Here is a 14145-nt window from a genome sequence, read left to right as displayed (position 1 = left end):
CAAATTTGGCCCGCCGTGTAATTTCATTTGGCCCTTGAGGCAATATCAAATTAACATTAGAGCTGGCCCGCCGGTATTATTATACACTTATCTATGTGAGCAACTTTTCTCCTCAATGAAGATGACGAAAACGTCTCACAGGATACGTCTGACTGATGAACACCTTCGTTCGATAATGAAGGTTGCCTCAGCTCAAAGCCTGAACCCCGACATTAATGAACTAGCTTCCAAGAAAAGATGCCAGGTATCTGTCTTGGGCACATCAGATTAGATCAGTGTGTCGCAAACTGAGCAGTAAAAAGGCCTGAATGGTTGATTTATTCATTGTTATTTTATTTTCAAATTTATTAGCTTGTGGAAAAAGTTAATGTTGATATTTACCTCAGAAGGCTGCAAATAGAAAAGAGGCATTCAATTTTTTATTTAAATTTTATTTAATATGCCATTGATTTTTTTTGTTTGTTTTTTGAAAGTTGATTTTGCACTTTTAAGTTATATAAGCGTTGCTTGTTCCATATTCAGTGTTAAAGCAAATCAGTGTAACAAACTGAGCAATAATGAACGTTTTATTCATGCACTTTCTCTTGCTACTTCAAGGCTTGAATGTTTGATTCATTCATTATTGTTATTTTATTTTCAAATTTATTATTAGCCTGTGGAAAAAGTTTATTTTGATATTTACCTCAGAAGGCTGCAAATAGAAAAGAGGCATTAAATTTTTATCCATCCATTATCTACCGCTTATCCTGTATTTAAGGTGCATTCAATTTTTATTTAAATTTTATTTGATATGCCATTGATATTTTTTAATTATTATTATTTGAAACTCGATTTTGCATGTCACTATAAAGTTATATAAGCCTTGCTTGTTCAATATTCAATGCAAAACTTGTTTGGGACCCTATTAAAAGGTTAATTTGTTCAACCTTGGCCCGCGGCTTTGTTCAGTTTTAAATTTTGGCTCACTCTGTATTTGAGTTTGACACCCCTGCCCTAAGCTGAACATCTGTAGGCGGACACGCTCACAGAGAAAGTAAACGGCAGCGGATCAGCGCGATCTTGGAGCAGTAAACATAAAATAGTTTAATGACAGAATTGAATTTCTGCATGTGGACGTTGTTTAACTTCCAGAAAAGATATGAAAAAGCTGCTGGACTTTAGCTATGAAAGTCTGACTTGTTTCTAGCTATAGTGATAGTAACTGATGAGTCACTGTCTGTGTACTTTCAAACTTGGTCAAACATGGAACAATAGAAAAAGACGAAATCAACTTTTCAGTCACATTGTTTCAGAAGTCTTTGAAAAAGCTACGGACAAACCTCAGTTCCAACTTTGGGGTGGATCTCTATATTTTGATATCTTATTTATGGATTTATTTATTCTGGATAATTGGTTTTATTTGTTTTTGACTGACATATAATTTATGCCATATAGTTGGTATTATACATCAAATAATGTGACCAAAAAAAAGACAAAAAATACAAAAAAAAAGCAGATATGTTGTTATTTTAATTTGAGGGATTAGTAAGTCCTGAGCATGTTTCTACATGTTGGCAAACACTGGTCCAGTTCATCTGAGACACATGGAAAACAAGATGCAGCAGCTACGTGACCTCTACAGATGACCTGTAGCTCAATAATCCTGACTCTAGCTCCATCATTGTGTTCAGTGTAAACCCACTGATGCACATAATGTATGAGGTAAATAATAAACATCCATACGATGCAGACAAAAAAAAAAAGGGTTCATGGTGGTTTTGTATTTATACAGGCTAATAAGGTACCAACGTGAAATCTGTGTGGAGAAAATGATCACCACACACAACAGATGACATGAAAAGACCAGACATCGATTGATATGATTAACAACCTTCTCTGTGACATTGAGCGATACACAAAAAAAACATCATCACTGTAACTTCAAACATACATTGTGCTGTGGCTCACTTGTATATGCAAGTTCACAATCTTCCTTCAATCTACTAAATCCAGCATCCAGATGATTGGAAATGCATAATAACCGTTTCAAAATTAAATGGCACATTTGCTATGTATTTAAACCTAACTGGTTTAACAAAAGCTCAGATAACAAAGCTCATCACAATTATCAGTGCGCACATATTGATGACAACAAAAGACTTGTTTTGCTTGTGAACCTTTAAAAATCCTAAAAATACTCAAGTCTTCAAAAAGTTAACAATAAACTGCTAATTTTAAATAGTTGCTTATTTAAAAAGGTAGTAAATGTAACATTCAGAAATCCATATTTATTGACGGCACCAGTGGCTGGTGATGAAATGCATCATACCGCTGCTCATCCATAACAAACATCTGCTTAATGAGTGGAGTAGAAGGATGGGTAACGTCAGACTAAATTCTTTGTCTAGTACTAGGAGCCAGTAGAAAAATGTCTAAATTAAAGTGACCTACTATTGCACACTGTTGTCATGGTAGAGGAGCATAAGAGACGCACCGGGCTGCAGTGCTCTGGAGTGTAAAATAAACATTTCATTCTCTTCAGCTGTTTTTAAGACTAACCATGCCTTCAGCAGGTACCAGACAACGTGTCCGACAGGTTTGAGAGGTGGAGTGATAAAATGTCGGTAACCAAAACTGTAATATTAATACAAACCGATAATATGTGATCAAAAGTGGCCGTTTCTCTATTCCATCGTCTTCACTCTGCCTTTTTGTCCTTGATGGCGGGTCCACGCAGAGCTGTCCATATGCTGCTCAGTACCTCGGTGTACAGCAGTGTACCCAGAAAGACCACGGCCGTGCCCACCCAATGCCAGGCCGTGAAGGGGTTTTGGAAGTAAATGATGGAGAAGATGAGGCTGAGGAATTTTCTCAACGTCACCACCAGGGTGACGGTCAGTGAGGTGCACTCTGTGGTCAGAACGAAAACGCCACGGATGCAGACGTATCTGGAGGAGCCTGTTAAAGACTTTAACGACTGTTGTCATAATTAGCAGTGACAGATTTACATGTATTTCTTTGTGTTCTTTCTGCGTCTTAGAGACTCTGTAACCTCCTCTGCTTGTGTCTCTTGTGGGGTCCCTCAGGGCTCAGTTTTCGGGCCCTCTTATTTTCTCTTAACCCTAATCTCTTTTCATTGGCCTTTGACACTATTTAAATTGTTGTTGATGTTATTTTAATTTATTTTGTTTTATTTTATTGAATGGCTGTTAGTTCCACCCATATTTTAAATCTTTTCATTTATTTTAGGTCATCTAAAACATCAAACAAACATCTTTTTTAGATGTATTTCATTGCTTCGTGTGAGCTTTCGCGTCTTATTTATTCTGCATTTCATTTATTATTCTGTACAGCATTTTGGTACACTGTGGTTGTTTTAAAGTGCTTTGAAAATAAAGTAGGATAAGGTGTTTTTTAATGATGATTTTTTTTGAGGAAGACATCTGGATAGCAACTATTGTAAGATCTTTAGCTTGTGACGAATGTGTCTTCGTCAGTCTTTCATAAAGACTCAAACTTGTGCTATAAATAATCAAATTTCATGGCTGACCTAATTGTAACTCCTAAAACTGAAGCAATGCGTCTGGTGTCCAGAAGCACAGGGAGGTAAATCTATGAATATTTTCATATTCTGATAATTTTGTTCTTTTAAAACCCTTTTCTTAAAGCTGCAGGGCATAACTTATATATGAAAGAATGTTTGTTTACATTCAAACCATTGCCAGAGGAGTTCACACAATGCAGATTAATAAGGCTGGGTTCTCTTGAAGATCCTATATCAACTATGTTTTGACTGTGATAAGTTTAGAGACCCGAGCAATGTTTTGGAGGACAGAAAACGTCACAGTAGAGCTTTAAATATCTGGTGACTGAATGTTTTGTGATATATCATTCTTTTTGACAAATAGGTTTTTAGAAGGATACTGTGTGATGATGTTGATCAGCAGGTAGAACCACATTATTGGCATGGTCAGTCCAACGACAGGGATGACAACAGGAGCTGCAAAAACAAGAAAACAAGAAACAATTCAGTTGAAATCGGTGAGAAAAGACAAAAATCACCAAAAAACGAACTTTTCACCCGTCACTCACCGCTCTGAGTGAAGAGGCCGCAGTGGTGATAGATGTCTGTGGCGAAAAGCAGGAAGCCTGGCAGTGGCAAGCAGTGCTGAGAAGAAATAGAGATAATAAGAGTTATTTGTGTGTCATTTAGTTAGAGGATTATAAAGCATTTGATTGAACAGTGACAAATTGCTTATTTGACTCAGGAAGCGTGAATTGCGTGGGAAATTTAATGTTTGCGAGTGTCAGAGCGAGAAGAAAACTCACATTATAGAAGAGAGCCTCTTTGGAATGTTTGCCATACTGCTTGTAAAGCGTCTCCTGGAAAATGCCCATTCTCGCAGACATCAGGAGAGCAAAAGTCAACATGGCGATACCTAAAAGAAGACAAATCCACCCATCAATATGTCAATATTCATAATTCTCATCACTCCACAGATGAATTAACACATGTGGCTTGTCTGTGCAATTATTTGTATGTGTGTATTTGAACACAGGGCAGGTGAAGCCAGATCCAAATATCGTGTGGTCACAGGAAATGCATCCAGGGAACATTAGTAATGCCAGGTGTGCATTTTGGGACCCAAGACTCACCAATAAGCCATCGCATGAAGGTATAAAATCCGTCTTCTGATCCCTCACTGGCCAAATTCTGCAGATCAGAAACAACAAGTCACAAAAAGTCAAAACTGATTTATCTACAGAGCGAGCACAGAATACAACCAGCAACAAAGTGTGGATAGAGTGAGCTGTTTCGCAGAGGACTCACCACTTGTTTGGCAGACATGATGGTGCAGATGAAGATACCAGCTGAAACTAAAACTATGGACAGATATTTACTGGTTGAATACCTGCAGACGGACAGAGAGAGAGAGAGAGAGAGGGGGGTTGTGATGCAAATAACTGCAATAAATCTGCATGTTGCAAGAAACAGAGCCGTCAGTGGAGGCAGTGATACCTTTTCTTCAGGATGATTATTCCTAGGATCATGTTAGCGATCAGCGATCCCTGCAAAGACACAAGCAGCAGATCAACCATGGGTATCAGACTTACAGACGGAGGTCAAGTGATAACGGGAATTCATACCGATCTGAAGATCATGTGCAGCGGCATTGCAATGTTGAAGTTGAGAGCATAATTGTTGATCACACTGACTGTGAAGAACATCGTCACCATGATCACATAGTTCCTGGAAAAAGAGACATGTTTGTGTAAGTGTCAGGTTTCATTTCAGTGACAGAAAAAGGGAATTTTCATGTATAGGTGCGTTTTTTTTTTACCTGATAGGAATTATTGGTTTCTTCTTCCCAAAGTTTGCTTCAAAGATGAAACCTTCTAATGCGATCAATAAAAACTGAGCAAAGGTGACAATGTTGCCGCATCCTGGAAACTCTCTAGAAGCAAAAGGGAAGAAAACAACAAAAGAGTTGAGTGCATGTAATGTGTAAAACTTTATTCATCATCTCATATCTCATTGTAATGGAATTTCTACCCTCACGAATCACTACCATCAATGTTATATTGTTTATTAGACTATAGACTGTATATTAGGGCTGTCAATATTATGAGATTAGAATGGTTCTTTCAATAATTTAAACTTTAAATGTGAATATTTTCTGGTTTCTTTGATTCATAGAACAAAGAAGTAATTCCAAATGAATCATTTTGGTTTGTGGGCAATACAAGACATTTGCGGACATCATATTTTCAAGTTCTGGGAGAGACTGATCCCCATTTTTCAGTTATAAAAAGTACACAGTAAACAGTTATAGTATGTATAAGTGGTTTGTATTGTATATAAAAAAATCTATGGATATATTAATACAACAAAAAAATCTAATAATACATATTCACAAACTTCTTTACAGGAAGTTGATAAAAACAAAAAACATGATAAAAATGCTTGGTCTGTAAAATGTCAGAAAATACTGAAAAATGCTGATCGGTATTCCAAACCTGGAAACGATGATGTTCTCAAATGTCTTATTTTGTCCACAAACCAAAATTAATCAGTGTTAATGATTTCTTAGTCATATGAAGTAAAGAAACTCCAAATCTGAAAGCTTGATGACCGGTAAAAAGGCAAAAAAACAAACAAACAGCTACTGCTACTTTTTATCTTTTGTCTTCTTATCTTTTATCTGATTCTATCTTATTTTATTTTGCACTATTTTATTGTTTTTATTGTTTTTAATTACTTTTATGTGTTTCCTCTTTATTTATTTATTTCTTGTAAAGCACTTTGGATCACCGAAAGGATTGTTGTAAAGGGCTGTATAAATAAAGTACATTTACATTTACATTTACTGCAAACACACAAGATAAACAGGCACTAAAACACCTCAGGTGATAGAAAGGCCTGTTCAAACAGGCAAGTCAGTATTTGCATTTAAAAAAAGTTATGTTGGCTTGAAGATAGCTGGAATGTAGCATTAAGGTGGAGCACCAACTACAAAAAACTGTTGTGGAGAAAATAAGGATGATGAAGGCATAATGTGTAAAGTATTACAGCCTTGAGTTTTATGTGAGGTTACGAGTTTCAAAGAAACAGACATGGAGCATAGATACAGTTCAGATTAGCCACTCTTCTCCAAACATTTTAGCACATCTGAAGTGAAGAAACCAGAAAATACACATTTACAGGGCTGAAAAATCAGGCAGCCTCCTTCGATTATTGAAAAAACACTTATACAAATAAGTTGACAATTGATCTAGTCATCGAATAATCGGTGCAGCAGCACTAAAGCACTAAATCACCTTTTTTTCAGATGGACAATCCCAGGTCAGCAGATCTTTAAGACCTCTGGTCTGGAGATATATGGATTGAATGGTGCCTTATTATTACACAACCACTACCAGAGTCATATAATGAGGGGCGACGTTGAGGATCCCTTTCTCGCCTATGTTTAATTGTAATAAAATAAAATCAGGCAGTCGTTAATCTGTGGATGTTGTATGTTTAAGAGATGTGGAGCTCAATATCATTAGCATCAACAGTAGTGCTGCTGGTGGTATGGTCAAGCATTTATATCACGGTATTAAAATAAATAAATAAATAACAATTTCACTGTAAACAGAGAGAGGTGGAGTTGTGTGTGTGAACAATGTTAGAATTTTTAGCCACGTTTAGAGTAAATTGATCGTAATAAACTACCACAGACACTTTTTCAGCTAAAGCCCTTGGCATATGTGGTGCATCAGTGAAATGGGTCCGCCCTCGCATAGTGTTTCGCTGCGCCTCGTTCCAGTTTTCATATACCGGTCTTGTGCTACGTGGAAAAAGCCATACCTAGTTTACCCGGGGTTAGGGTTAACCCGTATACCGCCCAGCACTAAAACAGGTATACGAGATTCCTATGGATTTGCTCATGACGTGTGACCTAAAGGCAAAAACGTAGCAGCACTGAGGCACAACACAACAAGAAAGAGTGGCCGTTTCTGATTGACACAGATAAATTACCTATCATAAAAGGAAGAGCTAAACTAAACCTAAACCTTCCTATCATTAATATTTGAGATTCGTTAATATAGTTTCCATTAACTGTTGTAAAGTCGTTTTCAACATCTAACTCCTTTGTACAACAAATCTTACATCTGACACATTTAAAATCTGGTTCTCATGTTTGATTGTAATTTTTGAGCTGGGTCGGTCGTGACAGTACTATATTAGACAATAACTTATATTACTGTAGAACCAGGGCAGTCAGAAAACACGAGAACACTAATAATAGGCAAGAAGTTTGTTACTGACCTGGCAAGCAGCTCCAGAGACACCACATTACTACAGCATCCGATGAATACCAGCGCCACGGCTACTCCTGTCGCCATGGTGACTCGCTGCTGAGGCAACACGCTGCAAATGGAATGGAAACGGTGTCACTTCATAAAGCAGTTTCCTGACCGGTACATGTTTGTTTACCGACGGCGGTTTGTGTGTTCAGGGAGGTCTTTCCTCCTCCGACTGAACCAACCATAGGACCCAACGATACAAATCTGAACCTGAGATGGCGCTCTACTTTCTTTTTCAGTGCTCATGGGAATTGTAGTTCAACCCCATGTACATCACTGCAGTCACTGCAGTCACTCCAGCCGTCTTTCGTTTTCCCGTGGTCAAGCCAGCCGCTCCAACATTTCAAGTGCGCCCTTACTGCCGACTTTATGTCAAATACGTTTGCGAGCTGACTGCAGCGTGTGGAAACTTCCGGTTTTCAAAATAAAAGTGAGTATTAAATGTGCCAAAACTTTATTTTAAAAATATGAGTGTTAAGATTTGTTTTGTATTTCTAAATAATAAACAAATACATTAAGAGGTGTGTCTCATTAAACAAGTGTGATTATTCACTGATTTTGAGCCAGCAGGTGAAATAACCTGGAAGCTACAATGCTAATATTTTACTGTATGAAATGTATTTTTAAAAAATGTATTAAAAATATGAAAAGTGTTGAAATGTTATTAAAAAAAAGGTGTGTCTCATAGTGTGTAGTCATAGTGTAGCTAAACTGTCCTACACTGATTTTGACCCCCTAGGTCACATGACCTGGAAGCTATTGAGCTAAAATGCTAATATTTACATTAAAAAAATTATTAGAAGTATTAAAATGGAATAAAAAAGGTGTGTCCTGACAAGGCAGTCTAGTAATATGTGTCTGCACTCATTTGGAGTTTTTAAGTCACATGACCTGGAAGCTATTGCGCTAAAATGCTAATATTTACATTAAAAAAATTATATAAATTATAAAAAGGACTAAAATGGAATAAAAAAAGGTGTGTCCTGACTAGGCAGTCTAGTACTGCGTGTCCCTGTCGTTGCTTATTAAACACACACACACATACGCGCGACTAAATACTCGAGACTAAAACGAAAGAGTAGGAATGAATTAACATAGTTTAGTCACTGTGCAGTTGTGCGTGACGTGCTTGCGTCATCAGTTGAGTCGAGGTGGGAGCTTTTCAACAAGGAAGAGCTCTCACTGTGTGTTAATGTCTGAACACCTTAAACTACGCATGGACCAGGAGTGAGTGGGCAATGCAGGGGCGGTGCTAGACTAAGAGCTTTCCTGGGGCACAGGCCCCCACAACTCACAATGTACTATACAAGCAATTATTATGCAACAAGTTCTGGAAGGTAAACATATAACACTATGATAATATTTACATTTTATATACTGTATATGAATGCAAAGAATACCTTTGAAAACTTACTTATATTAGCATTCTTCAATATTCCATAATTTGAGAAGCAGTGAAATATGACAAATGTCTTATAACTGCAGGATTTGTGTATTTATTCAGCGTAATCTTGTAATCAATCACTTTCACAGATTTGTACACTATATTTTGCATATATGTATACTGTTTTGCATATTTGTATATTCTTTAATATTTGATCTTGAATCTTGGAATTAATGGATTATATGTGTTGCATAAATTTGTTATGTGATAAGCCCGGCGAGTGAAATGGAAGGGACTTTAGAGCACCATCATTAATTAATTAATTAATTAAAATGTAGATATTTACCCTGGTGTGTCGATTAGCATATTGCACAAGGAAGGACAACGATATATCACCAAATCGATAATTTGGCCCAACTCTATATCTCAGTAACATCACAAAACAGATGTTTTATCTCTCACTAAAAGCTTTCAGATTTTTTTTTTTTTTTAAATATTCAAATTCAAGTTTTATAATGATAACAATAATATTGGGAATTGCAATAACTTTGGTCACAATAGTTATAGTACATTAAATGTACACACTGCCTCCATTCAGTATGTCATAGCAGTTGTTCAGCCAGGTCCTTTGAAGCCTATAAAGACTTAACCTGCAAAGTAATGTGTGACACTCATTAATGAAGAACTTGCAAAGAAGTAGAAAAGATCGGGCAATAAAAGAATGTGAAAGTGAATTTGTGTTACGAGTGGAGCAACACCCCAATGTCGGTGGTGTCCTCTTTCCTACATAGACGATCTTTGGCAGAATACGTCATTACGTGACTACCGAGGACGTGGCGAAACAAACCGCTAGCTTCGTCGTACCGCTGCTGCTGCTGCCGCCGCCGCCGTAGAGACACCAGTATCGCCGCCAAGTCCAGCGCTACCGTGAAACGCCGTGGTTGGTTGATCTTCTAGCGAATCGCTGCCGCCGCCGCCATGATCTCCCTCACGGACTCGCAGAGTAAGTGTGACTCCTGGTTGCTCTTTGTCTCTTTAACATCGCTTCTCTCTGGCAGAATCCGGTTCAGCAGAACGTGTGAGGATAAAAGCTCAAACATGATTGGTTCGAGAGCCTCCTGACGTCACAGCCCAGCCCGTCACGGCAGCGTCTGAATGAAATAAAGTAGTAATGACCTTATTTTGGATTATATCATCTGGGGCTTTCATAAAATACTTTAATTTATATCAGATAAAAATATGTTGTTTTCTTATTTCCCCCCTGTAACCGCTGGCTTGCTTTTATCTGTTTATTATTTTGTATTTATACATATATATGTATATATTATATTCATTTATTCTCTTTCGTTCATTTCACACTGTATTATTTTTGTCAATCTTTAATAAAAAAAACGTTGTAATTACCTCAAACATTTCTTATGTTAGACACATTTTACATGTTTTATAAAGTATGTAACATCTACGTAAAACAGCACTATTTATGCACAGTCACAACCAGTGTGTGAAGATTATTAGCCTTATTTCATTTTATTTAATATTTAAAATGTTTATGTTATTTAAAAATGAATGTCATTCATTTCTGTCTGTGGATTGGTCGCAAGGTGAAAGTCAACCTTACAATCAAAAATCTTAACCTTTATAGTTTGTCATTGTGAGCTTCCATTTGTGCATAAAGTATAGGGAACAAAAAGTATTCTAATTTTAAATTGCAGTTTGGAACTTTACAAACATACTGTAGCTACTTATCGAAATGCAAATGACTGCGTAACGTATTAAACTAAACCAAACTCTACCTCTTGGTGTATAAACAAGGCTTTAGAGACCCCTGGCTATCATTTATGAAATAATAAGTGTGTTTAATTGGGGGATTTGACCATCTATTTACATCATTTTAATGTAAACTGAGTGTGAGTGACCAGTATTAGGCTCCAGTGTGTTTATCTGTGGTAAATCAGAAGCAAAACTTGCGAATCCAGCTCCAAAATAAAACACACTGAATACCTTAACTTCACTTTCTGTCACAACCTATTCGTATCAGTAGTTTTATGATAGGTTTCATTATTATCAAGTTACATAATAACTTACAGCTTCTTTGTCTCGTGCAATCGACAGAGATTGGAATGGGGCTGACAGGGTTCGGGGTGTTTTTCCTCTTCTTTGGGATGATGCTGTTTTTTGACAAAGCCCTCCTCGCCATTGGAAATGTGAGTTGATCCCTGATCTCAACAAATGGTCAGATCGCTGCCCTGACTTGATCTCCGTGACACTTTGCGTGCGTCTTGTTTGTGCAGATTCTCTTCGTCTCCGGTCTTTCCTTTGTCATTGGGCTGGAGCGCACGTTCAGATTCTTCTTCCAGAGACACAAAGCAAAAGCCACTGGTTTCTTCCTGGGAGGTGTGTTCGTGGTCCTGATTGGCTGGCCAATCATCGGCGTTGTCTTGGAGATCTACGGTTTCTTCCTCTTATTCAGGTCGGCTCAAAGAGAAAACAGAAACAAACCATTCAATTCCAGGATTAAACGTGAATCATTGATGGTCTGATCTCGTTCTCTTTAACAGGGGTTTTTTCCCGGTAGCGGTCGGCTTCATCAGACGAGTACCTGTGCTCGGCTCTTTGCTCAGTTTACCAGGAATCAGTTCTGTGAGTACCATGTTGAACATTAAAACATGTTAACTGGACGTACATTTAGACCGTTACATTCTTTTGCAAATGGCAAAGAGTAGTTGTGATGCACTCACACACACACACACACACATTTTAAAACAAAAGACAACACACTGTGGCTAACTATTGCCGCTATTCCACTACATGGTCAAATCAAAGGATAATTAATTTTCCTAATTCTGTTTAATTAGTTAATAATCTCTGGAAAAAGACATAGATCTACATCTACCTGTCATGTTTGCTGGATTTGTTGTGATATTAATGTTTTAAAGGTGCATTATGTAATAAATCTAAAGCAACTGGCCATAAAATCCTCCTAATATGTCACAAAGACTCAAGAATAATGTTCATATAACAAACTGAACTCACCAACAACAACAGTACAGACAAAATATTTACATAAAAAAATATTTTGCAGACTGCAAATCATGTTTATGTTTTGAAATCATGGTTTGGCATGTAGCGCCACCTACCGCCGTCTACCAATCATTGCAGTCAGTAGTCTCTGCTGCCGAGCAACCACGGGTTGCCAGTTACGTCAGAAAAAGGAAACCTAAAAGTAATACCTTGGTATTTTGAATTTGAATGTAGTAACCGTTTTTGGCCACATTCTTACATATGGCACCTTTAACTTTGCACTTTTATTCTATGCTTGTTCAGTAAAGTACTTTTGATGTAACTAGAGTTATGTTATACACTAAATATTAAGTAAATAATTAAAGTAAATAACCTGTCTTTTTTTTCACTTTCAGCTGGTGGACAAAATTGGGGAGAGCAACACGATGGTATAACAGCAGGCTAAAGAGTGTCAGTATTTATCATGGCTTCTAATAGTGACTGTATATTTTGTTGTTTTCATTACTGTGAACCAACATTTCTGTTCTGCACAGAAGACACACTTTTATCTGAGGACATTTGACTAGCATGAAGTTTCTCCTTGTGTCGGAGGGGAAACAGTTTTGTATCTGACTGCCACATGGACAAAGTTACCAAGATTTTTTTTTCTTACAATAAGGTCAGAAGAAGGTCTCCCCCACTTTCTTTTTTGTTTTATTATTTATCATTCCAGTTTAATATTGATGAACTGATCATGTGGGACCACTGGATCGATTTGTAGCATCCACTCCTTCAGACTATGTGCCTGCAAAGTCACTGAGAGCATTGTTTATTTTCTCCATGACGTGTTACTGCAATTTTGTACGTTGAGATGAGCAAGTGAAAATGTCACTGACGTACAGAAGAAACCTGAGCCGTTGTAGAAAAAAAAAAGATGATGTTGTGGAGAAGTTTTACTGTAACTTTTGTAAGTGTGTATTTGAAATAAATTGTCTTTCATAATTTGTATCCTGTGTTTATGTGTGTTACTTCAAACTGCCAGTGAGGTGACTGAATACAGGCAGACTATAATACTATATTTATATATTTGTGAGCTGTATATTTTTATAATAGTAATGATAAGACATTACATTTAAAGGCGCCATATGTAAGAATGTGGCCAAAAACGGTTACTACACTCAAATTCAAAATACCGAGGTCTTTTAGGTTTTGTTTTCTCCATCATTGAAGCTCAGACGTAACTGGCAACCCGTGGTTGCTCGTCAGCTGAGACTCTACTGACTGCAATGATTGGTAGACGGGGGTAGGTGGTGCCACATGCCAAAACATGATTTCAAAACATAAACATGATTTGCGGTCCGCAAAATATTTTTTTAAATGACATTATTTTGGCTGTACTGTTGTTGTTGGTGAGTTCAGTTTGTTATATGAACATTATTCCTGGGTCTTTGTGACATATTAGGAAGGATTTTATAACCATTTATTTAATGACCTTTAATACATAAGCTTGTTTATTTTTTAAATGAAAATAAATTATTCTGAAGTATTCACCATTGCGTATCAAAAACAAACATTTATTTAGAAATTCTGTGAAATATCATGATGTAATATTTTGCTATAATTTTAACCCATATTGCCCACCTGCTACTGAACAGTTTTTCACACTTTTTTCCTCCCCCCTTAACCAGACTAGATACTATATTGGCCCCCCCAGGTTATTTTAGTTTGACACCCCTGCCTTATTTGAACATCAACACCACTGCTAACTGTCAATAAAGTGTAGCCACTGGGGTCACTACCTCCCCTTGCTTTTAGTTGAAATTTACTTTTAAACGTTCATTTTATTTACCTTAAGTTTGTAGTTCAGTGTCTGGTTTCCTGTTTGCTTTGCTACCTTGTTTTATTTTGAAGTTTTTCTTTCCTGTGTACCC

The 14145-nt window shown here is 37.0% G+C and overlaps 2 protein-coding genes across 2 annotated transcripts; one reads left to right on the top strand and one right to left on the bottom strand.

Annotated features, from left to right (window-relative positions):
- Positions 1–2118: 2118 nt before the first annotated feature.
- Positions 2119–7869, bottom strand: slc35b4 (solute carrier family 35 member B4; the record flags this gene model as incomplete). The annotated part of the gene is made up of 10 exons (XM_083893946.1): positions 2119–2927; positions 3904–3979; positions 4072–4147; positions 4309–4418; positions 4636–4693; positions 4811–4892; positions 5000–5049; positions 5128–5230; positions 5322–5431; positions 7789–7869. The coding sequence occupies 10 exons, from the start codon at positions 7867–7869 to the stop codon at positions 2678–2680; spliced, it is 996 nt and encodes a 331-aa protein (XP_083750072.1). The 3' UTR covers positions 2119–2677.
- A 2323-nt stretch (positions 7870–10192) lies between these two features.
- Positions 10193–12669, top strand: golt1bb (golgi transport 1Bb; the record flags this gene model as incomplete). Its single annotated transcript, XM_083893523.1, has 5 exons — positions 10193–10217; positions 11327–11418; positions 11506–11684; positions 11773–11854; positions 12631–12669. 5 exons carry the CDS (start codon positions 10193–10195, stop codon positions 12667–12669), a joined length of 417 nt encoding a protein of 138 aa, XP_083749649.1.
- Positions 12670–14145: the final 1476 nt, after the last annotated feature.

The sequence above is a fragment of the Microchirus variegatus genome, assembly GCF_963457635.1.
Source record: "Microchirus variegatus genome assembly, chromosome: 8".
Taxonomy (NCBI): domain Eukaryota; kingdom Metazoa; phylum Chordata; class Actinopteri; order Pleuronectiformes; family Soleidae; genus Microchirus; species Microchirus variegatus.
The sequence above is the reverse complement of the archived record's forward strand: the minus strand, read 5'-3'. Positions and strand labels throughout refer to the sequence as shown.